Source organism: Mycteria americana, chromosome 4 (genome assembly GCF_035582795.1).
Source record: "Mycteria americana isolate JAX WOST 10 ecotype Jacksonville Zoo and Gardens chromosome 4, USCA_MyAme_1.0, whole genome shotgun sequence".
NCBI lineage: Eukaryota > Metazoa > Chordata > Aves > Ciconiiformes > Ciconiidae > Mycteria > Mycteria americana.
Genome location: NC_134368.1, coordinates 30,748,882 through 30,772,568, shown reverse-complemented (window position 1 = coordinate 30,772,568; position 23,687 = coordinate 30,748,882). Strand labels below are relative to the sequence as shown.

The following is a 23,687-nucleotide window of genomic DNA, read 5'->3' as shown; positions in this document are numbered from 1 at the left end:
GATCTTCTCTTACAGTGGGAGGGACTTTGCTCCCCCAGTCCCCATATTGTGGTCCATCTACTCAAGAGGTGTGGGAAGAGCTTGCCAGTGAAGACTGAGGCAAAGAAGTTGTTGAGCCTTCTCCTCATCCGGTGTTACCAGTTTGCCAGTCTTGCTCATTGGGGCGGTACACTTTCTTTGACCTTCCTTTTCTGGCTGACATACCTGTAGAAGCCCTTCTTATTATTCCTTGTGTCCCTTGCCAAGTTCTGCTCCAGCTGTGTCTTGGCCTTCCTGACCCCATCCCTACACAAGCAGGCAGCGTCTCTGTACTCTTCCCAGGTTACCTGTCCCTGCTTCCACTGCCTGTGCACTTCCTTCTCGCCCTTCAGTTTGACCAGCAGGTCTCAACTCATCCATGCCAGTCTCTTGCCATCCTTTCCCAATTTCTTACACCTGGGGATCAAGAGCTCTTGCACTCTATGGAAAGCATCCTTAAAGATCTGTTCTGCTCCCCTGTCCCTGAGGACCATTTCCCAGGAGGTCCTATTGATTAACTCCTTGAAGAGCTGGAATTTTGCTTTCCTAAAATTCAGGATCCTGACTATACTCTTCGCCTGACCCATATCACTCAGGACTGCGAACTCCATCAGTGCATGATCACTACAGCCCAGGCTGCCTCCAATCCTGACGTCACAGATTAGCTCACTTGCGTTGGTGACCATCAGGTCCATTATCACATCCCCTCTGGTAGGGCTGTCTATTACCTGTCTTAAGAAGTTAGCCCTAATGCATTCCAGGAGTCTCCTGGATTGCCTATAGCTCACTGTACTACTTTTCCAGCAGATGTCGGGATGGTTGAAGTCCCCCAGCAGCACGATGCCTCCTATAGCTGGAGTAAGAAGGCTTCGTCAATAGGCTGCCCTTCATCGGGTAGCCTGTAGTAGACACCAACAACAAGGTTCCCTTTGTTGCCTTGGTAAAAAAAACACCTGTGGTTTTTAGAGGCTGTCTAGAAGTACAGAACTGGCTAATTTGAGCGCAATTCCTCATAGGAACAGCTACATAGCCACTAGGAACAGAAAACAGAACAGCATTTCCTCACCACTAGTGCTTTTCTTAGCACCCATAACCAGCTTTCAGTAAAGCTCATTATACACGGAAGTTACTTGTAGCCAAAGCAAGTTTAAAAATGGAATATATGAAGAAGTGCAGACTTGCTCTTTATGGCATTTATGAGTCTTCAAACACTGTGCTGACAGACCTCTCCAAGGTCTGTCTCTTTTTGGCTGTACCAGCTGCTAACAAGTTAAGAAATCTACTACATAAGCAAGCCAATTTCATGGATCGGGGCGGGGGGGGGGAGATATTTGAGTGGCTCTGTTGATGTCTTATACACAGCAATGTTGTCATTTGTTGTCATTTGCTTCTGCTACAGTTCAGCAGGCTTTCAAAATATATATTGGAAAATTATTTTCTCATCTTTTGTCTGGCCATGGGAATGCTGCAGTGGCAATGCAGACACTACTTGTGAGAAGCTGCAACTTTTCTAAGCCTCTCCTTCTGGCATAAAGTTACAGAAAAAGGTTATCTGCTGTTCTCATCAGAGAAAAGAAATTTGCTCCTTCATCACGGGATTTTTAACATGTGACAAAGTATTTCATTCTACTGTTAGAATATTGTTGATGTTCTGTCTCAAACTTACCTTCAGATTTCTGCCTAATCTTGCACCTTTCCTTTACTACTGATCACTCCAGACACTCTTATTATCACTTGTTCATTCAAACCCAAACACTCAGCTGCTTCTCCTTCCTATTAGTCCCTCACTTCATTAGCAATTGCTCTTGAAGTTAATACAAAATCTTTTATATTTTCTGTGGCTTCCAAGCAGTACTCTTCATACTCTCGCTCCTCTCCATCCATCCTATTTCTCCATGCCCTTCTGTATACAATAGCTATACAGTCCCCCATTCACTGACTCCCTCTGAGATTTTATCCACTCACTTTTCTTTACATTTCAGCTGGTATCAATCCACTGTATCTTGTTCGCACTGAAAAATTCACTAGTTTAGCTGAGAGGCACAACTGCAACTGCTCTAGGGATGCTGAAACTTCTTTAGCTTCATCAGTAACTTCAGGTAGCAAAACTCATGTTAAAGTAAGACGTTACTATCACAGTTACTATCACAGTTGATAGTGAGTAAACAGACTAACTCACAGAATAGGCTCAATAAAAACGGTGGCTGAGCGTATGCTGTACGAATTCATAAATGAAGCACGAGAAGGCAGCCAAGAGGATGTTGGTAATAGTCTGGGCACACCCAGAGCACACCCACATAGCACAACGGCGTGCTGAGCTCCAGGGCTGACAGGACATAGTATCCCTCATACAGTGAATCAGTATAGGAAAAAAGACTGAGTCTTAAGAGTAGATCGAGAACTTCAGATACAGTAATCAGAATGAAACAAAGCTCTCATTTTCAAACACATATTTATGATACCTTGATAATTATCGAATTGTTTGCTGTAGGTACAAAGCATTTCAATCTTCCCAGAGTTATGCTGATAACTGGGCTAGAAAATAACCCTTGAATATAAAGACAAGACATTCACATTAAACCTACATATAATTAACATCAGAAACTATGTGGATAGTTAATATTAAAGTTTTCATGGTACAGAAGACTGTGACTCACCCCCTCTGATAAATACAAACAGCAGGCTACATTCTGAGAACTGGTGAAGGCAATCCCAGCCTTCATCACCAACATGAATGTAATGAAGAACTGCTTCTCTAGAATGGACTCTACATTACAATATTCTAATTGTAAATACATTCAACTTGAAATAATATTTTAAGTCAAGAGCCTTAGGACTGGTAGCTCAAAGAGTGCAAAATATTAAAAAAAAATTTTCTTGTGAAATCTCTTACATGTGTTCTTTATTGTCTTTGCCAGCTTTTAAGTCTGTTTCCTACTCAAAAACAGATTTGTAACTCTGCAAGCAATACAAAGTAGTAAGATCAATTCATGGCTCCTTTAAAAACTAAATTTGCGAATGTATTATGGATATTTAGGCTGTAACTGTCACATCTTATTGCTAGCAGCTTTTCTACTGCCTTGCTTAGATACTACCATTTTTGCTTTAAAAAGATCAATGTGACAGCTCATTACAAGTCAAATAATTGAAAAACTCTTCTAAAAAGAAAAACACAAGTGTTTAAGGCCATGAACAGACCCTCAGATCAAAATATCACCACATTTAAATACTGCTAGACTGGTCTTCTCTTCCAGCATTACATCTGAGTAACTTAAGAGAATTTTCTTTAGCATATGCTTTTAGAAATCACAGAATCACAGAAGGGTTGAGGTTGGAAGGGAGCTCTGGAGGTCATCTAGTCCAACCCCCTGCTCAAGCAGGGCCACCTACAGCCAGTTGCCCAGGCCATGTCCAGATGGCTTTCAAGTATCTCCAAGGATGGAGACACCACAACCTCTCTGAGCAACCTGTGCCCGTGCTCAGTCACCCTCACAGTCAAAAAAGTGTTTCCCAATGCTCAGAGGGAACCTCCTGTGTTTCAGTTTGTGCCCACTGCCCCCAGTCCTGTCACTGAGCACTGCTGAAAAGAGTCTGGCTTTATCTTCTTTACACGCTCCCTTCAAATATTTATATACATTAGTAAGATCCCCCCCAGAACCTTCTCTTCTCCAGGCTAAACGGTCCCACCTCGCTCAGCGTTTCCTCATCGGAGAGAAGCTCTGGTCCTTTATCATCTTTGTGGCCCTTTTTGCTGGACTCTCTCCAGTATGTCAGGGTGTCTCTGGTACTGGGGAGCCCAGAACTAGACACGGTACTCCAGGTGTGACCACACCAGTGCTAAGCAGAGGGGAAGAATCACGTCCCTCTACCTGCTGGCAATACTTTGTCTAACGCAGACCAGCATACCATTAGCCTTCTTTGTGGCAAGGGCATTGCTGGCTCACGTTCAACTTGGCGTCCACCAGGACCCCAGGTCCTTTCCTGCCAAGCTGCTTTCCAGCTGAGCAGCCCCCAGAATATATTGGTGCATGGGGTTGTTCCTCCCCAGGTGCAGGACTTGGCACTTCTTCTTGTTGAAGTTCATGAGGTTCCTGTCAGCCCATTTCTCCAGCCTGTGGAGGTCCCTCTGGACGGCAGCATGACCCTCTGGTGTATCAGCCACTCCTCCCAGTTTGGTGTCATCAGGCAACTTGCTGAGGGTACACTCTGCCCCATCATTCATGTCACTACTGAAGATGCTGAACAGGACTGGACCCAGTATTGACCCTTGGGGTACACCACTAGGCACTGGCCTCCAACTAGACTGCACTGCTGACCACCACCCTCTGGGCCCTGCCGTTCAGCCAGTTTTCAGTCTACCTCACTGTATGGGCTGGATGAGCAGACATCAACAGCTTTTCTATGAGGACCTCATGGGCCGAAAGCCTGTGTCAAGATGAGTGGGTAGTGATCATGCTTCTTGTAAAATTTTGTCTTAAGAGACATTGCTGCTCAAATTGACTCTTTTTGTTGAAAACTTTTGTATTACAATACTGTTTTACACCCACACACTCCATCTGAAACCTACCTTTTTCCAACAAAGTTTTAAATACTGATTTGCCTTACTATTAGAAATAAGGATTACAAGATTGTACATACAAGTTCTCTGCTACTAAATAATAAAGATAGCCAGCTGACACAATGCATGTTCAGATACGAGAATTTCTGAAGCATAAACCACAGAAAAATCTGAAGTCAGTTGCTGAAACCAACACAAATACTGTTTATTTGTGGGATGCTGTTTTACATCAACACCAGCAAAAGACCTAAAAATCAACCGGATGAACTCATGTTAAGTGGTGTAACAGTATTTTCATCAGGTCGTGAGTCACAGGAGTTTAGCACACCTTATTTATGTAATATCCAAAGAACTAAGACAAATCATTCACAGTTACAGGTTAACTGCTGTTCCTACAACAGCAGCATCAGTAGGTACTATTTTGTGACAACACATGTACACACGCGCACACACAGGGGAGGAGGGGGAATTTAAAAAATAAAAAACAAACAAAAAAATATCAAGCCAAGTTTTGGTCTCAATTACAGACAACAAACTATTTAGTTGGTGGATGGATTCTATACATTTTTACAGCAATATGAAAAGACAAAATATAAGGCCTAGAAAGAGGTATTTTAGCAGTTTTAAGTAAAAGCAGGACACAAGCTAACTTTTAAAGCTGTCTATATGAATTCCAAGAGTATTAAACAATTTGCTAGACTTGTGACCAAGGGTCAACAGAAATCTGGGAAAACGTTAACACAACTGAAGTCCATTTCTTGCCCTCCAAAAAAGTAACTGGGGAACATTAACCAAGTAGCAATGAGCTGCAATTAATTTTGGTTGTGTGAGTATATTTGTGATGAAATAAAATGCATGTATTTGTGGTAAAATGGGAGAAGCCTCCAGTCCTCTACAAATGTTAGAAAAGGCTACACAAAGGTAACCAAATATTTACTGTAGCTTAAAAACAACCTTAAACAGGTTTTAAATGAAAACTCAAGTACATGAAGGATTCCAATAAATTCCATCCTCTTCAGTTTGCTTTCCTTGAAAGAGACAAAAAGTGAAAAAATAGTAACACAGAATTATATTAATATTTTAAATACTTAATATTATTTTTCTGTAGAATGAATTTTAATTTGTTGAATGTTTTGGTTACTAATATTCATAGAATCATAGAATCATTTAGGTTGGAAAAGACCTTTAAGATCATCGAGTCCAAATGTTTGTCATCTATCAACTTAGAGTGTGCACTGCTATAGTCTCTGGATGCTGTTTTCATTTCACTAACTGGCTTTCCACTTCACATCTCCCAAATACCAAGAATGAATTGCACATAGATCATCAAGTTTCTGCTATAAGGACAGTAATAGTACACCAAAAAGATTAGCATAAGACCTGTGACACTTCTGCCAGAATGACCTCTCAGTGTCTTGTCCGAGAAGTCAGCATATTCTGTATATTACTTTTGAAAAGAGGAAAAAAAACCCCAAACCCTACATCAACTATATGATGGCATAACAAACAAAAAAGGAAACACCAAACTTGTACTAAATACAAGATAAACCGAGTAGCTTAGTTAAATTTCCACAATTATTTAAAAATGAGAGAGAATTTCTCCAAAATACAAGAGCTGGCAACGTTAGGATCCTGTTTACCAGTGTATATAGCAAAACCAGAAGGATGGATAGCACGGGGAAGCTTATCAAGCCGTACGGGTCCATTTTAGTCCATTTGTTCTCTATAAACGTCAGTAAAGCTATCTACTAGCTGTAACTGAATTTGTGGTTTACATTATGAAGATGCAAGTTTATAAACCAGCTGAAGACTACAGATTCATCCTGCTTGCAAGTAGAAGAAAAAAAAATTACAGCATATATCTAATTCATTTCCAAACACATTCTTCCTTTCCATCACACCCGATTACTTTTACCCAAAGAAGAAATGAAGAGTTTGTTTACTTATACAGTGTGACTACTTTCTGAGGTTTCTTTTCCTCTGTGTTCTTTGCTTTTAATTAAATTTTGTATTCTGCTAAACGTTAGCAAAGCTTGGGAAAAGAGCACCTGGTTGAGCTGAACAGATTTCTGTTGACCCTGTTATATGAAAGTTATACCTATAACAGTAATAGATTAAAAGTGTCTTTGGCTCTTGCTTCCATTATTGGAAGCCAAATTATTTGTGACATACAAAACCTTTTACAGAAACCTTGTATTTGTTGCAGGATTCATGCCAATTTGTGCTAAACAGTTTTCTAGAGTCAGTAACTAGCTTAACATTTAAGAACAATTACAGTATTTCACTTAAAAGCTTAGCAACCACAATTTAGCCTAATGTTAAAAGTTATATTGCTTCTAAGTTCATTCTTTTAAGAACTAAACCAGCAGCTCCACTGATTATTTCCTTACGGTTATACTATGGTAATATACACATTTACATCAGAAGTCTTAATAAAACGTGTGTGTTTTAGTAAGAGGCTTATTGTAAACATTAAATACCACACTCCACTGATTTAATTTCTTGTGCAAACTGGCATCAAACATGGAATTAAGGTTATGCGTATTAGTACAGGAGAAAGCAATGACTATGTATGTTTTACCACTATTAACTTTAAAGAGTGCTATTTAGTGTCATGGAAATCTGAACATGACTATTTCACAGGGAAAGGTAGTATTTTCTTCTTCGTATCATGAAATTCTGGGTTTTGTATATGCATACATATTGTATATTTATGTATATACAAATATACACACACACAAACAATTTTTGTCTTTGGCAGCTGAGTTTGACCAACAAAAAACAACAACCAACAACAACAACGGACAAATTTGAACACAACTGACCACCTGTAGCACCACAATTACAACCTCCTGGTCCAGGGCAGCAAACTAATGTGCTTTTGCTAAACGAGGCTTAATCCTGAAAGTAGTCAAGTTAATGACAGTTGTTCCTGACTTCAGTGATGACAGAATAGGACCTTCAATACAGCTGAAAATTTCACATTCAACCTGAAACACTTTCCCCCCTTTCCCCTGGACTGCATTCTAGAGAAATATGAAAACTGCCAATACCTTGTAAAATATTTCTACAGAAGAGTAATGTTATTCTTCGTTCCAAAACATCCACTGGCCCTTTTTTGTTAAATGCTCCATGAATCAATATGGAACATTTTAATAAATCCTTAGGGATCAAAGTTTAATAGCACCGGATACTTCAAGGACCTATTTATAAAAATCAACAGTAACATTACTTAATAAAGAAGGGTAAGGCAAAGACAACGTGACAAAATTACAGAACTTAAACATCATTCCATTCACTCATTTTCCCCAAAATAATCACTAGAACTGTCCTACACAGATAAATAAATGAGTGAAATAGGCAGTGGTCCCTACTAAAAAGTACTGTCATTTAATGCTGGTGCTTAACATGCCCATTGCCTGCAATGGACATTCTGCTAGGAAGTTCCAATCCCCAGCATGAAAGAAAAAGTAATGTTTTGACTATTCGATATCATATTTTTAATTATTTAGAAACACAAAGTTAGAGACCCTGGGAAAAAGTAATGTTACAAACAAAAAAAAACCCCAAATCTATATTATCTGTGTGCTAGGGGTGAGCAGACTTTATTCCCCAAACCACTAATTTTAGCTAGAATTTTCAATTTCACTAGATTGCAACATAGATCAAACACTCTTGGTACACCAAAAATTAAAAGGAGTATGCCAAAGGCAATTTACGAAAGTCTAAAACCCATTTTTAAAAGGTACTTTAATTTGTTCATTTGTACCTGTAATGATGACTGCAGTTTTAACATTAAAAAGTCAGTACTTTTTTCTTCAAATGGAAATCATCTGTGACATGTACAACTATTACAGTGTTTTAATATTTATATGTGTATATATATATATATATATATATTTTAAGACACCAATGTTTCATTCCTATTAAGCAATAGGTCAGGTTTGGCGAATTCCTGTGAAGAAAGTCACAGCATGTCTTCTCCCCTCAGAAACTGGCATCTCAAATAGTAACATTAAAATTGACAATAGTTTTTCACACAACTATGTCCAAGCAGTCTGTTAATTTCATTTTCTGAAATGCTACATTTGAGACCAAAAGAAAAACAAAATAACTAAAGTTTCAACAAACATGTAAGTGATGACTAGAAATATGCCACAAAATTATTTTTACAATACATTTCTGCAGAAGTAATCCCTAGGTGAAGCTTTTTTTTTATACACATATACAAAATTTAGACAGCAATATACACATAATCACAGTGAAGATGCTGGCAAGTTCACCAATTCGTAGTGTAAATACAAAATGCAAAGCAGCCTTCAAAGAGAACAATGCTACACAGCAAGCATAGCTAGCTTGTTAAATAGCAAACATCAAAAGTTCCCTGCAAAAGGGATGCAGTGCAAGAGAAGCAGCATGCACTTTGATACAAATAGCAGTTTATGGCTAATGGTTGACATAACTGTGGTAACAGTGACTCTTGAGTGGCTGTGCATAGTTAAACTCCTATGTCATCTGTTTTCCTTTATACCATTCCACAAACTCATCCAACAACACTGGCCCTGTAGAGAGATCAAATAACTGTATTTTACAAAATTTTGTAAAAAGACACTGAATGATTAAGCTCAGAGAAATAAATTATTTTAGAACACCAACATATGGTAGTACTTACAGGCTCCATCTTCATCATAGTTACTGAGGTCAAGGTTAATTGTTCTGCTGAATTCAAGAACATTACACCATTGGTCCTTATTGATAACTTTGTATTTTGATTGCTGCTTAAGGCAAGAACAAAAGTTACTAAAATATATTTTCAACTCCCTCAAATTCAGATTTTCTTACAGAAAATTTAAACCTTGTGATGAATTATTATTTTAATCTGTATGCCATCTAAAACTGAACAGGATTAAAGAAACCACTAAGTAGTCAAACTAGTGTTGAATAATTCATGATTCTGATTAAGACATCTTTTAGCAGACAAACATACAGCAATAAAATGAAAGTCCAAAAACAAATCAAAGACATGCTATACTTTGTCCTGCATTAAATAGACCTTAACAGCATAAGGATTTGGGGAGAAGGAAGAAAGGAAAGATAACCAGTTACAAGTGCTGCTTTGGAGGTCAGTATATTCTAAATCAGAACAAAAAATTCTTAGCTGTTCATTCTACCTCTAGTTAAAGTATCAGAGAAGCAGATGAAAAAAAAAAAAAGTAATTCTGTTTCAAACTTCATACCTCTAGAAACTGGTGAAATACTGGAAAAAGGGACCATGTTTTTCCTAAAAGAAGGCCCAACATACACTTGGCAGTATTGATATCTAGGCTGCGCTGGTCCTTTTCCTGCATAAAAAGGAAAAGGTCAAAAAGGAAAAAAGAGCATGATTTCAGGATTTTTCACTTCCCCCACTGCCTGTACTACAGCTCACCCACAAATAAAATAAATTAACACATAAATAATAAATAGCAGTATCTAACAGTGGTTTTTAATAAAAAACAACTTTCTAGTAAAATTTCCTTCCTCAAAGCTAAGAGCTTGCTATACAGAGATGCTGCTTTCTACAGACTTTCCCAAAAAACTGTCACCACTATTACAGATGAGGCATACACTCTTTTTTTGTGACTTCAGATCTTTCTAGAAAGCAATGGCCTTTAGACCCATAACCATGTTTGCACGTATGCCTCTGCATAGCCATACGTCTCTTAAAATAGTATCGCTGCACATATTTCCTGCAGTATTATTACAACTACATGAACTGTCAGTAGATAGTTAAGTAGCTATCAAGTAACACTGACTATGCAAGAGTGAGTCAAGGAGGTTCTTTGTTCTGTTATTCTACTGTTTACATGAAATTCAGATTAAATTAATTCTCAAATGAGTAGAGGGAACATAATACACTAGGCACATGAAGACCCCTTTCAGAACTGTGCCAGTTTTAGTTCAATGTAGCAGTAGTATATTAAGGCATAAGGAGTGATTTTTTTGTTTCTGCTAAGAAAAGGAAGCATCATCTGTACCCAGCAGATTCATTACATCTAATCAGTCAGAAAGTTAATATATTTGATAACACAACTTCTGAACATCTCAAAAGTAATGTGTGTACATGTAAGATTCCATTTTGTTATTTTAAGTAGCTTATCCATCTCCATTTGTTGTCTTGAAATTGAACAAATTTTGGTGACGGATGGGACGTAAAACCCCACCTTTTTATGCCCTGATGATAGCGTTAAGCTAGAAATTCAGAAATTAATGAAATAACAAGAAATAAAGTTCTGTATTAGCTACTGTAGACCTTGATCTCTCTACATGTACTCAGGATTGCAGACTGCAAAGTTTAAATTAAGAAAAAACTGGGATATAGGGATATCCAGGATACAGGGAGTGCCTAACAGAACAATGCAAGACAGCTACCCAAGACAAAGGGAATTGAGCCCTATGCCTCACCTGTACAAGTGCAGTTGTTATGTATTACAGAATGCACATCTTTATTAAAAAAACAAGCTCAAAACATGACTGAATTGTCTTCTATTATGTAGGAAGGATGTGGTAGAGCGAGATCCCAGTTCTCAGACAACAACTGAATGCCTTAGCCACAAGGTTATCCTCTCTTCTTGAAACCCATTTTGTACAAAATACAACTCAGTTCTAAAATTGTGTAGACAGAACTTAATGCAGATTTGTTTTGGAAGGAAAGTGTGGAGGCCAGCAACTCTGAAAGTATCAGAAGCTGTTTTACATTCTGGCCACTAAATCCGAGAGGGACTTCACTCAATCTGGTCTAGAGGAAAAAAGTAAATTCCAGGATGAACAAAGCTTTTCCATTAGTAATAAAGACGAAAAACAAACCTGCAAAGGCGTTTCTGTATTAATAGGATACAATTCTTTCACTTATTTGCAACATCTAATAGTTCTAAAAACTAATCCTCTTTCCAAAACCCATTTACACCTGTCACAAATACCTTTAAGCAGAAATCATACTGCTGTGAGAATACATTTTATTTTCCATAGTGTTTATACTCTGAATTCTTCCCACACACTCAAGTGTTAATGAAATCAGGCTCTGTTGCCTTTACTTTGGCCATGCTGTTTTTACATGCCTTACATTGTTAAGTTTCTACATTTTCCCTCTCCAACTACTGTTCAGAACAAATTGTTCAGATAAGCCCTTTATACCCACCTCCAACTGCCTAATGGCACATCTGCCATGACAGATGCTCCAATTTCATTCCTTAACATACATTCCAGATACTTACATTCTCTCTCTTGGACACAGTGGAAAGAATATATTGACAAACTCTGACAAATTTCAGTATTTGTTTTGCATTAATGATAGACAGTCTTTCTGAGATTTTTTCCCCCCAGTATTTCAGATAAAAGACCTATTTAAGCCATGAAATACATGCATCTGTATGTTCTCAAACTTGGCAGTGACAATGGCCAACAGGGAGTGAGGAATGTATTTGTGCTTAATACCAACATATGGTGTCTTAAATTATTTCCTCAAATCCGTGCTGACTTAAGTCATGCATGCCACATAAAACCTTGATGATACTTATTTTTATTGACAAACTGACCCTTAAATACAAAATCACAACAGATGCTTTCAAAAATTCTCTCTTAAAACTTCAGAAGTTCAGACAAGTGTTTTTTGCCATGGAGCACTTCCCTGGAATGATTACGCTTAGGCTGGAGATTACACAATCTTCTGGCTCAAAAACCAAAACTGTTCCCATCATCATTTTTCTATCAATCACTTCAATTATGCTGATAGAAATTATGTACGGATTCATCTGCCATATCTAGATAAATATATCAGCCTTTGTCAGCATTAATTTATATTCTTACTGGATGCCATTCTCCTATAGACATCCCCTGGCTCCACAGTATTAAAAGTTGAATAATTCTATTAATCTAATATTGTTTCGACAATTCCCCTGTTGATATGCCTTTGACTTGCAGTTCTACAATCTGGGTTTTTGTTGTCACAAATGATGTCACAGCATCTGTGACTCAATGTTTAAATTATTTTTCAAGACCACTGTTTGTCACATCAATTTGGTACCTCTTGAAAAAACTCCACCTACCATGCTCTTTTTAAGTTTCTGCACTTACTTTTGACAGGCCATCAGCTGGCACGGATTTGCTAGTAGTAACACATTTTTTAATCTATGCCAAATATTTCATCAGTATCTTGAACTTCTTTGCCAATGTTAGTAATTTCTAGCCTTTACATTTTACTTTGAGCAAAACTGGCAGAATAGATCTTCACACAGCAAAGGAGGAATCGAGATGTTGATACGGCTTTTTTTCCTCTCATACCATGCATTCTGTCATATTCAGCTGTAGGTTTCCTTGGTTAAAAGTGAACTACCATGAATCTCTGCATGCTGAATGCAGAAAGCACTGATGTACCACAAATCTGAGTTACTTATGACAGACTTGACTATCAGAATTGCTATCAGTTTGTCCTGGTTTCAGCTGAGATAGAGTTAATTTTCTTTATAGTGGCTGGTATGGGGCTATGTTTTGGATTTGTGCTGAAAACAGTATTGATAATACAGAGATGTTTTAGTTGTTGCTGCACTAGTCAAGGACTTTTCAGCTTCCCATGCTCTGCCAGGTACACAAGAAGCTGGGAGGGGACACAGCCACGATAGTTGATCCAAACTGCCCAGAGGGCTATTCCATACCATATGACGTCATGCTCAGTATATAAAGCTGGGGAAGAAGGGAGGGGGGGACGTTCGGAGTGATGGCGTTTGTCTTCCCAAGTCACCGTTACGCATGATGGAGCCCTGCTTTCCTGGAGATGGCTGAACACCTGCCTGCCCATGGGAAGGAGTGAATTAATTCCTTGTTTGGCTTTGCTTGTGTGCACGGCTTTTGCTTTCCCTATTAAACTGTCTTTATCTCAACCCACGAGTTTTCTCACTTCTACTCTTCTGATTCTCTCCCCCATCCCACTGTGGGGGGAGTGAGTAAGCGGCTGTGTGGGGCTTAGTTGCCGGCTGGGGTTAAACCACAACAGTCCTTTTTGGCACCCAACGTGGGGCTCGAAGGGTTCAAGATACCGACAGGTTTGATTGGAATGTGCTAGACTGAATTTATAGCTGTTATTGCTGTTTAGCTATTAAACGGCAGGCTTCTGTGCTTGCCATAGGGCTTGCTTGCCTTACTGTATATTAGAGTCTAGTGCTCGTTAGTGGCTGCTTTTTTGCTTTTGCTGCTTGCCGTGCTGCTGTACTGCTGATCATCTTACTCTGCTGTGCCTGGGAACATTTTGATAACAGCAATGGCAATGTGCCTGGGCTGGCAGATGGCCAGGGCATCGCTGCTGTCTCTGTGCTGCTGTACTGGACAGGCTGGAACTCCAGTGTGAACTCAAGTCGAAGGGACTGTGACCTGTGGATGAATCCACATGGGAGCAGGACACCCTGAAGCATCTGTGCCCATGGATAAGCCCATGCCAGAGCAGGTATATCTTGAAACGTCTGTGGCCATGGTCATGTCTGTGCCCCAGCAGGTATACCTCTGAAGGGATTGTGACCCAAGGATAAGTCCATGCTGGAGAAGGTGCACCTCAAAGCATCTGTGGCTGTGCATGAGGGCATGCTGGAGCAGGTACACCTCGAAGCATCTGTGGCTGTGGATAAAGTCCATGCTCCAGCAGGTACACCTTGAAGCATCAGTGGCTGTGCATGAGGGCATGCTGGAGCAAGTTTACTTCTGAAGGGACTACATTCTCTAGATAAGTCCAAGCTGGAGCAGGGGCAAGGGGAGCAGTTTATTGCAATGTTAAACCCGATGGTCTGGTCCAAAGGGACCAAGGGTGGAGACTGTAATGGAAATACCTTTAAATTGTTGTAACCCAGGATTTGAGTTGCATGTTATGGGAATTACTATATGGGAATTACTATAGCATGTTATGGGAATTACTATACTCCCCTTGTTGCTAGCCAGGCTAGGAGCAAGGGGAGGAGTTCATTGCAATGTTAAACCCTATAACCTGGCCCAAAGGGACCAGGGGTGGATATTGTAATGGATATACCTTTAAATTGTTGTAACCCATGATTTGAGTTGCATGTATAGGAATTACTATAGCCAGAACCACCTGAACCAACGGAGGACAAGCCTTACAAGAAGCAGTGCAAGTGCAGCAGAGACCAATTTCGTTATATTATTTTTCTCATGTTACTTTTTTTGCTGCAAATTTTCTTGGTGCTTTTGGTTCTCTTGCACTGAAATCTGAGCTTCAGTTTGCCTGTGATAATTTTTATGTTAAATCTTCTGTGCATTCCATCATGTTAGCAAGATGGATGTCCAAATTCAATGTCAAAATGCTAATTCAGAAAATTAAAGTTCTTTTATGTCTCCCTTTAAGTAGGAATAGTCTTACGCATATTATGGGTTCCAATACCAGGTACAATTTTATCAATACATATTTTATAGTAGGAAGACTGGTATCAGGATATTGTTTAATAAATACTGAGAACATCATTAACAACCTTCCAACAGTCTTCTGAACCAGTATTTATATTATATCATATCCAGCTTTTATCACGTTAGTTTTTACCACCTGCAGAAATGCCTGAAGTGCCTTCCTTTTTTAAATACATTTATGCTCACAAAATTCAAACGGTAAGAAGAAAAAAACAGGGTAATTATAAATCCAGTGGAAGTAAGCAGCAAAGCTCCAATACACAACAGAATAGGGCCTAAATTATTTCCTTGAAGTCTCAAAATAGCCTGAAGCAGAAAGGTAGCAAAACAGGTCAAAACACTAAACCACTGAACATCAAGCATCCTATATACTTTTCTTTTCCAGTTCTGGCATTTTGCATATACTTTTTAAGAACACAAACAGTTCCATTTGCTAGAAGCAATCTTGAGTGGCATCTTAAGAGAAACATACTTAGAAGTATACAGTCTTTCAATTATTACTTATGAAAGTAAAGTTTTAATTTCAGATGCTGGTCTTCCACAGTACTTACCCGTGCAAAGTCAAATGCATATCTATAAATAAGTTTGAAATTGGTAGGCTCATTTAATAAAGATCTCAAGTAATCCAGAGAATTTCTCAATTTTTCTGTAGTATCACATCTACAAGAAAAGCACGAAGTGAATTTAGAGTCTGCATTCTTATACAGATGTCTGACGTTTTAGAAAAGAATCTCTAACACGTATCCCCATCAATCTGTTCAAAATACATCACTCCGTACAAAGGCATGTTTATGAGTTTGTCTGCATAAAATGCCTTTATTAAGCCCACAGTGTAAAACGGATTTAGATAAAATAGCAAAGTCTTACACTGGTACTCTGATAAAAATTTGTTTGGCTTTGTAGAAAACGCACTCTCCAATAGATTAAACTAAGAGCTTGTCTACACGTAGCAAACAACCAGCAAACCACAGTAGTCAAACAATACCTCTATAGTTTTGCTGAAACTGTAGAACTTCCTATACAGTTTTAGTGATTTTGTTCTGGAAGATAAGTCAAAACACAGTTCCTTCTCCAACTCTCTATGAAACGTGATTATTCAACTACATTTATGTTAATTATGCCATGAAGGTAAGTTCTCAACTGGAGAAAGCACCTCTTAGAAAGAACATGACAATGCAGAGTCAAAGAAAGGGTTTGTATTATTTTGCATTTTAAACTACACATGCTCTAACAACATACCAATATCTAATAGATAGGTCCAATCCAGTGACAACAACAGATTTCCTTGGGGACAGCAACAACGTCAAACCTCATGACATTTCTGTTTTCTTGAGACTGCAGACATTTTATTCCAACTGTATTTAAATGTGCAGGCTGTCATGTTTCAAGTTGTCTCTAAGTGGCCATATCACCATAAATAGGACCAAAAATGTATGGCTTCTACTCCACAATAGAGCGCTCTGCTTTAGGTGTTACGAGTCAAAACATCAAACTGTGTTTTTTCTAAAGAAACTGGGTTTACTATAACAAACTTAAGAGGTTTTTCAAATCACTTACTGTAGTGATGTCATTCCTTTTAACCATTCTTGTAATGTAAAGTAGCCCATGTTTTGTGCATCCAACTTCCATGCTAGTACAAGCATAACTACCTGTTTTAAAGAGAAAAAAAAAATGAAGACTGAAAAGAATTAACAAAAAGATCCACACATTTTTCAAATAACTACTGTTTAGTAGGCTACAAATGCTTTACTTGTAATAAATGGGATGTTCAGATCTTTGCTATTTTAAACTACTTTAAAAGTTAAAAAAACTGAAAGTGACAAACCTGTACATAATCCAAACAAAGAGAAGATTACAGTGCAAAGACACAGAGTGAACATCCAGTCAAGTTTACCAGTAGCCACCTTACTTCCAGGGAGCATGCACAGTCATCTAGTGAGCAGTGCAGTGAGGAAGATGAGTTGGTGCAAAAGCTACCGAAAAGGTTTTCCAAAACAACCACAAAATTTAAGTACCAATTTGACAAGTTACATCTGACATTTGTTAAACTCTCATCTAGATGAACATCAGTTGCAATCCATGAGCTCCGTGAAATAAAATTATTCTAAAGCTAATAGCGATCCCACCCAAATCCAGCTACCTCAGGGTACCGTCAGCCTACTTAATTTTGCAGGTCTGAACATGCAGTATAATTCAAATAGATCTTAAGTAAAGCTAGGTGAACTAACATTAACACACATCAAAACAGAGGCCGATACATAAATACTTCAGTTTTGCCCAAAAGGAAACAGAGTCCTTTTCACATCTCACATGGAAGACTGAAGCAATAAAGAATTTAGATAAAGTGATACCATAAGATTACTATCTTATTCAGGAACTTAAGAAACCACTTTTGATATACACATGGAAAAACTTGCAGGACAACTGACCCTGCAGACTAGAAGAAAAAAAAAATAATCAAGCCATTTAAATTTGCGACTCAGCCACTAACTAGCTCATGTTAGTGCAGGTCTATACAGTTTTTAAGGTGAAATCAGAATACCTACTTCTATACCCAATGTATGCATAAATCTCAAGGGTTTATTATACTAATAAACTCCCAAATTAGCAAATTACGTCTTATATTTCCAGTAAATCTTTCAAAACCACAATTCTCATTTTACTTAGTCAGAGATGATGCTTTATGAATCCTGAAGAGATGGGACTTGCATATACATGTAAAGAGCAAACATTAGGCACTAGGAAAAAGCCTGTAAAAGGCAAAACTATTCCTTTTTAAATTTATTTACTTCTATATATACATACATTAAAATTTATATATGTAATTATATATATTCCTTATTTGTGTTTTGAAATGGCATAATGGGAGTGCTAATACTGCTCACAATATTTGAAATCCTTATCTCTCCTAGAAAACCCAAAGAAAACATTAGTTTGTAATTTTGCAGTTGCTACATTAAATCTCCAGTGTTGTCTCACTGTTTCAGAAAAGACAACCATCAGCTTTTTTTTTTTTTTTTTTTTTAAATCTCCTTGGGGTGGGGGGGGAGTGAAAGGGAAAGGGTGGCAGCAAAGACAAATTGAGTTTTTACAGGTTGACAGTTTGGGGTTTAAAATAATGGCAAGTTGCTTCCAAACGTGTATATAAACCTCCGTGGTTTATATTTCTTTCATTTGTTTAAAAACTTCCAAGAATTTTTTAATTCTTGATGGAAAAATAAGACATATGATACTGGCTCATGTACATCATAACAGATTAGGCATCTTTTGAATGGACTTCGAACTTACATTTTCTGGTTCAACTCCAATGTCTTCACAAAATTTCTCCATACCTTCTGGCCCTACAATGTCATCAGTGCCTGCAAACAAAATGCATTTTACTTATCTCTGAAAACTAAAACAGTCTGACCTTTACCGCACAAGAGAAATGCAATCACACAATACAACCTGAACCTCCATATGCTTTTTTTGTTTGTTTGTTTTGACACGCAATAAATATTTCCATGCTTACTATCAGACTTGGATACACTTAAATCTTTATCTCACCTTTGGAAACAGAGACAGAAAAAACGGTAAAACAACTTTTCATTCCTGACAATATCTTTTATTCTACGCATTTACTGAGATAATCTTGGAAGAGTAAATTAATAAGAACTTTAAGAATGCACTTAAGACTAGCAGAACATCCACATAGTATTACCACGGTTAAATGAGTGGACTATGGTTAGTGAAACTCATTTCTTGGCTTGAATCTCTACTGTTATCATACAATATCACATAAAAATGTGATGCATAGCTATACAGGATACAAGACATTATCATTCCCAGAATCTCATTCCTTATTGTCTCATTTACTATCTTTATATGTTAGCTACAAAAAAGAGCCTAAAATAAAAATCTCGTGCTCCTGTTTATTCATATATTCATAGCACGGCCACACATTATCTGAATGTTAGTAACTGCAGGGGGAAGGAAGACATAAATTACAAGCTTTCTTTGCCGACTTAAAAGGAAAAAAAGATTCAACACACAGATGCTATTCAAATGCACTACTATTAAAACATGCTGTTAAATCAAGATATTTGTAACTTCTACAATACTCTACTGAAAACATTATATAGGCATTAAGAATTGTACTGTGCAATTCTGTTTTTTTAAGTACATTTTAAGTATTTAGACTATTTTGTTAGAATTATTTTACTCATGTTTAGAAGTGCTCATTTGGGAAAAAAACATTAGAGGCTGAAATGCCTACTTTCATCCAATATAAAGAGCACATGTGCAAGAAAAAGAGGTTTTATAAAGGGAAGATCAATCTATGTTTTATTATTAGGTGGCCTACTATTCTAGAAATAACAAGGTTTAATTATATCTTTTCCCATCTTCTCATGACATCCTCTCACAGTTCTCTTGAGTGTACGCAACAGTCTTTAAAAAGACTCATTCTGTAATGTAAAGACACACTAGGGGAAAAAAACCAAACAAACGCAGTGTCAACTGTCTGCATATATAAAGGAGAAGACTTATGAAGCAAGAGCACAAAAGAGATTATTCTTTGAAAATTCATTTTTTAGAATGTTACTCAATACTGTAAACAGAATCATACTCTCCGCTTTTCTCTGTTTTATCTTGGTGTATGCATCCAATGGAAACCCAAAAGTTGTTTCATATACAGCCTTCCTTTCATCCCTTCTTTCCATGAAAGTCTTGGCAAAAATGAGTTATCCCTGTTGCTAGAGTAAAAAAATAAATCAAGCTGGTCAGAAAGACAGAGAATCTAACAGGTTAGACTTGGCTTGAATTTGTCTGAATCTCCTCTCACAGACTGCCACAGACAAGTGAGATCTCAAAGTATTTAATTTAGTTTATATAACTTTATTAGAAGAAAAAAAAATTATTACATCAAATTAAGTCACTCTTCATTATGCATAAGAAGTAGACAAAACAGAACAAGCTGTGAGCAGCGTTATTGAAGACAGCATCAGAAAACTGCAAGATGACTGTATTTTCTTTGTCAATCACCTATTTCATTTCCTTTTGGTCTTTACAGTCATGAGATCATTTTTCCCCATACTTCAAGTTCTCCCCTTCAGAAAACCACGTGTAAAAAAATTAATACAACAACCAACTTCACTATTAAAGGCTCATCTTTTGTGACCACAGATGATAATTAACAATCCTAGAAGTAATGCCTGAAGAAAGTTCTCATACACAAGGGTCAAGAATAAATAATTCATTCTACCTTCCCTATACCTTGTGATGGAAAACTATATAAAGACAAGACTAGTATGGGATACTTGAATTGATTCACTTCTTTGCTTGAAACCATAAGGACCAGATTCAGCAGGAACATAAAACTAATGTTCCTATGTCCCCCACTTTTTTTTTTTTTTTTTTTTAAATTAAAGACACTTCTCCTGAAGCATAATTCTGTACTATTCAGCACTAACATGGCAGATAACAGAACTTCCAAAGCGAGAGAGGTAACACCACTTTGGACAGAAGTACAGCTTTAACTATAGATTTGAATAGTAAGGTATACATGTTCCAAAATATTTTAAGTTACACACCTTCTGTATTCTTTTTATAGAACAGAGACAAAGACAAAATTGCCCCTTGAACTCTTCAACTTCATGCTACACAGAACATAAGAAAAGCTTCTTTAAGACTTTTGCAAAAAAGCCTCTATACTCAGTCTTGGAAAAGCTCAGTTAATGCAATTTTTATATTCCAGTGTAGATTAAATTGTTATTAGGAGGAAATTTGCATTTCACCCTTACCTGCGTATTCATAGAACCATTCTAAGCATCTCTTACTTGAAAAGACTTCTTCCTCTGCTTTTATTCTAGTTGAATCATATTTTCTATACATACTTAAAAAAGAAAGAAACAAGTAATTAATTCATCAATTTTTTAAAAGCAATCTTTTAGTCAACAGCCACTGTAAGCAGCAACATTTTTCCTTTCATGAATCAGTTTACCCAATATTCTGTCCTCACAGCCAGTCATTTGGGGGACTGCTTAACAGAGTAAGAATCACTGCACCTAAATACTGTGTTTGCTCAGTCTGTCACGCTTCAGCTGATTCATAATCATTATCCATGTAAATGAACTTTCCTTACACCAAAGACAGACTAGTCCAAATTCAACCCCAAACTGCTTTGTGTAAGTTCAAGTAAGATTTGTGCACACCATTAGCTACCACAATCAACTGATGGGCTGCAACTCTGCTGTGGGTCTAAACCCAGAGTAATTCCATGTCACAGTCAACACAGGTCCTACCTGTAGGTGCACACATACTTCATGCACTTTGAATTATTAACTAAGGAGAACTACACGTACTCTTTTTGACTCCTCAAAAAATCCTATAAAAGGCATAAAGGTCAAAATAGACATGACCCACGCTTACATTATTCTAAAGCCAGTAAGTTGGTAACACAAAAGAACCACAGAGAACAGGTTACAGGTCCTCACTGACAATAACTTAAGGAACCTCATTCACCATGGGGTAAACAGTTATCTGAAAAGCTAGATCCATAGTGCCCCTTCCCCCCAGAGATGACCAGCAAGGTAATGCCCTCCTTCGACAAGAAGAATAAGGAATTTTAACTGCATTCAGGAAACAACACTGAAGTACCAGCCTCCTGAATTTAGTATCTGAAACACCTAAAGCACGGAAGGCGTAGCAGAAGTTGATGAGTTACTCCACCCTGTTTAGACTTTTCTGAAACAGAGCCTATATCATTTGTGCCTGTTAGAGGAAAGAGACTCAGCAGCCCAAGTAGTTGTTCATTGCTGCATATGTATTCTCTGATCCATTTCCACCACTCTGCAGTAGCTTGGGCTCATAAAGGCTGAAAAGAGCTGAGCAACAAATGGCTTAGACTAGAGGAGGTAACCAAGAACAGCTCTCTAAGTGTTCCAAGCATGCAGCCCTTCCTCTTACAGTGTCAAACCCTGCTGGGGGAGGACAACAAAGTGGGTAATTGGTTCAAAGAGAATTCTGAAACAACTTGATGAAATTAATTTGGAATTTGTTTCATCACCATTTTGTCCTTCTAGAAAGGCATGTAAAAGATGTCTATACTTATGAGCTTAGAGTACATTGATCCCACTATCCTCCACCTAGCTCGGCTATCAGCTGTGACAAACTGTAGCTAGAAGTTAATAGCACACAGATCATTCTGATAGTAATTCAAAGAACTACTTCCATGTTTATTGCCATAGTTCCTTTAAAGCAACTAACCATTAGAAAAGTAATACTAGTCAGACAAAATGATAAATTGCTAATTGGAAGACAAATACAAATGAGGCTCTTAAGAAATTTCAAGATGGAAAGAAAAATTAACACTGTACTGAAAACACACTGATCTGCAACAAACGGAAACACTGCAGAAAAATGCCAGCCAGACATGTCTCAGAAACACATATATTTATATACCCACAATTTGTAGGTTGGTTTTTTTTTTTCATTTTCATTTTGAAAACACTTTTTTCTATTTGAATTACCTACTTTCTATAAGCTTTACTGCAGTTGAAAAGGAACAGGCTGACAGCACTGCCCAGTAAGTAAACAACTACAAAACAGGTCTGATAACTTAACATTCTCATACTTGCAGAATGAACTGTCATTATGAAAGACCTATCCAATATTTTTTAGGCTATTCTGAATTCAGAGTAATCAAAAAAACGTCTTGAGACAAAGAAAGGAGGCGTTCTGCCACTTTGGCAAAAGTCTAATTATTCAGTATCCCCTTTATTCTAGCAAACAAACGTGACAAACACCAACTGGAATAGCAAGTTGAAAACTGACTGTAGCAGGAGCTAGTCAACATCTTCATTCTATTCTATTTACTCAAGAAGTCTAAGAGCGCTGCTGGGACCTAGGACATGCGAAGCTAATGTGATGAGTGTCCGTCTTTGGGAACCACAAGACTCATGTTTTTTCTTAGGAAGGGATGATAACCAAGTGCCTCATCCTGCTTGTTCACGTAACTCATCAACACATTAGCTGTTAGTATGTGAGCAGTGGATTTGGGAAGGAACCCTCAAGAAACAAATTTCTTGACAGAACTCTAGGTCATTCAGGTATTTCAGAAAAAGGATTCCTGCATCTACAAGTGGCAGAGCTAAATACTGTAGCCTGAACCAAGACACCAATGACAGCAGTATGTGTAAGAGGAATGGTGAACGAGAACAGAAAAAAACAGCCCTTTCTATACATTCATTGCATCTACACATAGCAAGTTTTCATAGGACTGATACAGGACTGAAAGTCATTTGTTGTGCTTAAGGCTAAGGTCATTGTTTAGGAACTGCAGGAAACAACAATATTCATTAGTAAGTCCATGTGCCCAACATATGGCCAAGTAACTCCAAGCAAAACGCTCTGCCCTCAAACTTAACATTGTTCAAAAAGCTCAATATCTGACCACTGGAGTTTGATTTTTGAGAAACCAGAACTGATTACAGATCTTCCAACCTGTGCCGGTAAGAGAAATTACTTCACAAATTCAGGAAATAAAATCAGAAAGGATATAATCTTGAGCTATCCCAGACTCTGCTACCAGCTAATTAGCCAGACATTCATTAAAAGTACAGGGGACACTGTATCACATTTGTAATTAAAACAGACTATGCATGGCCAGAAGTATAAAACCATGCAACAAAAA

At 37.7% G+C, this 23,687-nt stretch overlaps 1 protein-coding gene across 5 annotated transcripts in view; it reads right to left on the bottom strand.

Moving 5' to 3' along the window:
• Positions 1–8,307: 8,307 nt before the first annotated feature.
• Positions 8,308–23,687, bottom strand: part of DCUN1D4 (defective in cullin neddylation 1 domain containing 4) — a 40,843-nt gene continuing 25,463 nt past the window's right edge. For 3 of the 5 annotated variants that reach the window (XM_075500057.1, XM_075500055.1, XM_075500058.1), the window contains 7 exons: positions 20,797–20,888; positions 18,305–18,375; positions 16,574–16,665; positions 15,568–15,676; positions 9,814–9,918; positions 9,249–9,354; positions 8,308–9,138 (listed from right to left, as the gene is read on the bottom strand). In XM_075500057.1, the coding sequence (XP_075356172.1) occupies positions 9,083–9,138; positions 9,249–9,354; positions 9,814–9,918; positions 15,568–15,676; positions 16,574–16,665; positions 18,305–18,375; positions 20,797–20,888 (631 nt within the window). In that variant the 3' untranslated portion in view covers positions 8,308–9,082. The remainder of the gene's footprint in view (positions 9,139–9,248; positions 9,355–9,813; positions 9,919–15,567; positions 15,677–16,573; positions 16,666–18,304; positions 18,376–20,796; positions 20,889–23,687) is intronic. The other 2 variants (XM_075500056.1, XM_075500059.1) reach the window with 1 other exon arrangement.